Genomic DNA, 2,449 nt, shown 5'->3' with positions numbered 1-2,449 from the left:
TTCCTTATAGCTAGAGGGGCTTTTGGGCAAATTAACAATTGGAAATCATGTTCTTCTGTGCAGAAAGGCCTATAAGATAACTTAGATTTTCTGATCCTCTGCACCAGATTGAGAGGAGAGAGTTCTTAGCTCAACCTAGCATTTTCTATTTATTATGGTCATTTTTGGGTTCCATGACAATTGTGGTCAAGAAACAGTAGAGAAAAATAGCTTTATAGCCCTGAACTAAAGGAAGGTGAGTATGTTCCTAATCCTGGTGAGTCAGGTAACATAGTGGTTATGAGTGCAGATGTGAGAGACTGCCAAAGTTCACATTCTGCCTGCACCTCAGTATTATGGGGACTTGTGCTAGTTACCTAACTCCTTTGTCTCATTAGCAAAGTGGGGATAATAATACTATCACATAGCTCTTAGTGCATAGCCTCTCATAGGAACACCTTAAATAAGTTTTAGCTTTAAAAAATGATCATTAAACCCCTTGCTCTAGGAGAGATTAGGAAAATGTGGCCTCACCTTCTTGATTGACAGCAGTGACCCAGTGCTGGGGGTTCTGAGAAGAAACAGTGTCTTCTGATAGGAATCTCTTCAGGAAAGAGGCTCAGGTGTCAGCAATGGAAGCACAGGCAGGAGAGAGGAAAGAAAATGGACTAACTTAAATACCTAAAAGACATCTATACATGGATATGAATAAATTACTGTTTTCTCTTTGGAGGAAAAGTTTAGCCTCTAACTTGGGCTGTAAGATAGATCCATAGCAAATAGTAAAAGCCTTCCTACCATACTAAGGTTCAAATCTCTCTGTGGATTCCATTCTCCAGAATGGGGGATGGATACTGAGAGTGGTGGTGTTTCTTTCTCACTGGTTCTCTTTTCTTTTCCCCAGACTGCCCTTCTTCCACCCACCCCCTGGAGGCTAATGGCAGCTAAAAACTCTTCTGTGACAGAGTTTATCCTTGCAGGCTTAACAGACCAGCCGGGACTCCAGATCCCTCTCTTCTCCCTGTTTCTAGGTATCTACATGGTCACTCTGCTGGGGAATCTGGGCCTGATAACCCTGATTGGGTTAAATTCTCACCTACACACCCCCATGTACTTTTTTCTCTTCAACCTCTCCTTGGTAGATTTCTGTTACTCCACTACCATCACCCCCAGAATGCTGAAGAGTTTCATCTCAAAGAAGAATATCATCTTGCATGCAGAGTGTATGACTCAACTCTTTTTCTTCTGCTTCTTCGTCATTTCTGAGTCGTTCCTCCTGTCAGCAATGGCATATGACCGCTATGTCGCCATCTGTAAACCATTGGTGTACACTGTCACCATGTCTCCTCTGGTCTGTTTATTTCTTTTGTTGGGTGTCTATGTGATGGGGTTTTCAGGGGCCGTGGTCCATACGGGAAGCATAGCAAGTCTGACTTTCTGTCATGACAATCTTGTCAATCATTTCATGTGCGACATCTTTCCTCTCCTTGAGCTCTCCTGCAACAGCACTTACGTGCACGAGCTGGTGGTCTTTGTACGTGTGGCCATTGACATTGGAATGCCCATTGTCACCATCTTCATCTCTTATGGTCTGATTCTTTCCAGCGTTCTCCACATTCACTCCACTGAGGGTAGGTCCAAAGCTTTTAGTACGTGCAGCTCTCACATAATTGTGGTATCTCTTTTCTTTGGTTCTGGGGCTTTTGCGTATCTCAAACCACCTTCCACTTTTCCCCTTAACCAAGGGAAAGTGTCCTCTCTGTTCTATACCACTGTGGTGCCCATGTTAAACCCCCTGATCTACAGTTTGAGGAACAAGGATGTCAAAGTTACCTTGAGGAAAACCTTGGAAAGAAAAATATTTTTTTGAGAAAGTAGTATTTGGAGAAGGAGATACAATGCTTTATTAGTGTGTGTGTGTGTATGTGTGTGTGTGTGTGTGTGTGTGTGTGTGTGTGTATTTTCAATGAGGGATCCAAGTTCCAGATTTTTTTCTCTTCTGTGCAGAAAGAAAATTTTAAGTCTTTATGTTCAGATGAATGTTTAATGTATATCCATTTTCATTGTCCCTTGACACACCTCAGCTATTCCAAGATTGTCTTATGCATTTTTTCTATAATCACAAATCATTTAATCTTGTATGGGGCTTATAAACCATTTTATCTAACTTCTTCATTTAATAAGCACTGGAAATTTAGAAATATTATGTATGTTCTCCAGGGCCTTACACCCAACTTGTTCCACAAAGGGGACTAGAATCCAGACCCTTGAGAATTCTAATCTACATTGTTTTCTTTTCGGACAATTTTCTTGCTTTTTTGCTGCCCTTGCAGATTTCTTTTAACAATCTGGTTCTATTTATAGTAATTTAATGTAACTTCTCCATAAATAACTTTTTAAAAACAGCTTTTAATATTAAATTTTTTCTTTTTTAAAGTCTTTATTTTAATTCCAGTTAGTTAACATACAG

The 2,449-nt window shown here is 40.3% G+C and overlaps 1 protein-coding gene across 1 annotated transcript; it reads left to right on the top strand.

Annotated features, from left to right (window-relative positions):
- The first annotated feature begins 916 nt into the window (after positions 1-916).
- Positions 917-1,849, top strand: LOC116863561 (olfactory receptor 8B12-like). Its single transcript, XM_032850988.1, has one exon. It carries the CDS (start codon positions 917-919, stop codon positions 1,847-1,849), a length of 933 nt encoding a protein of 310 aa, XP_032706879.1.
- The last annotated feature ends 600 nt before the right edge of the window (positions 1,850-2,449 follow it).

The sequence above is a fragment of the Lontra canadensis genome, unplaced genomic scaffold, assembly GCF_010015895.1.
Source record: "Lontra canadensis isolate GAN:19392208 unplaced genomic scaffold, GSC_riverotter_1.0 scaffold1629, whole genome shotgun sequence".
Taxonomy (NCBI): domain Eukaryota; kingdom Metazoa; phylum Chordata; class Mammalia; order Carnivora; family Mustelidae; genus Lontra; species Lontra canadensis.
This window is presented reverse-complemented; position numbering and strand designations above follow the sequence as displayed.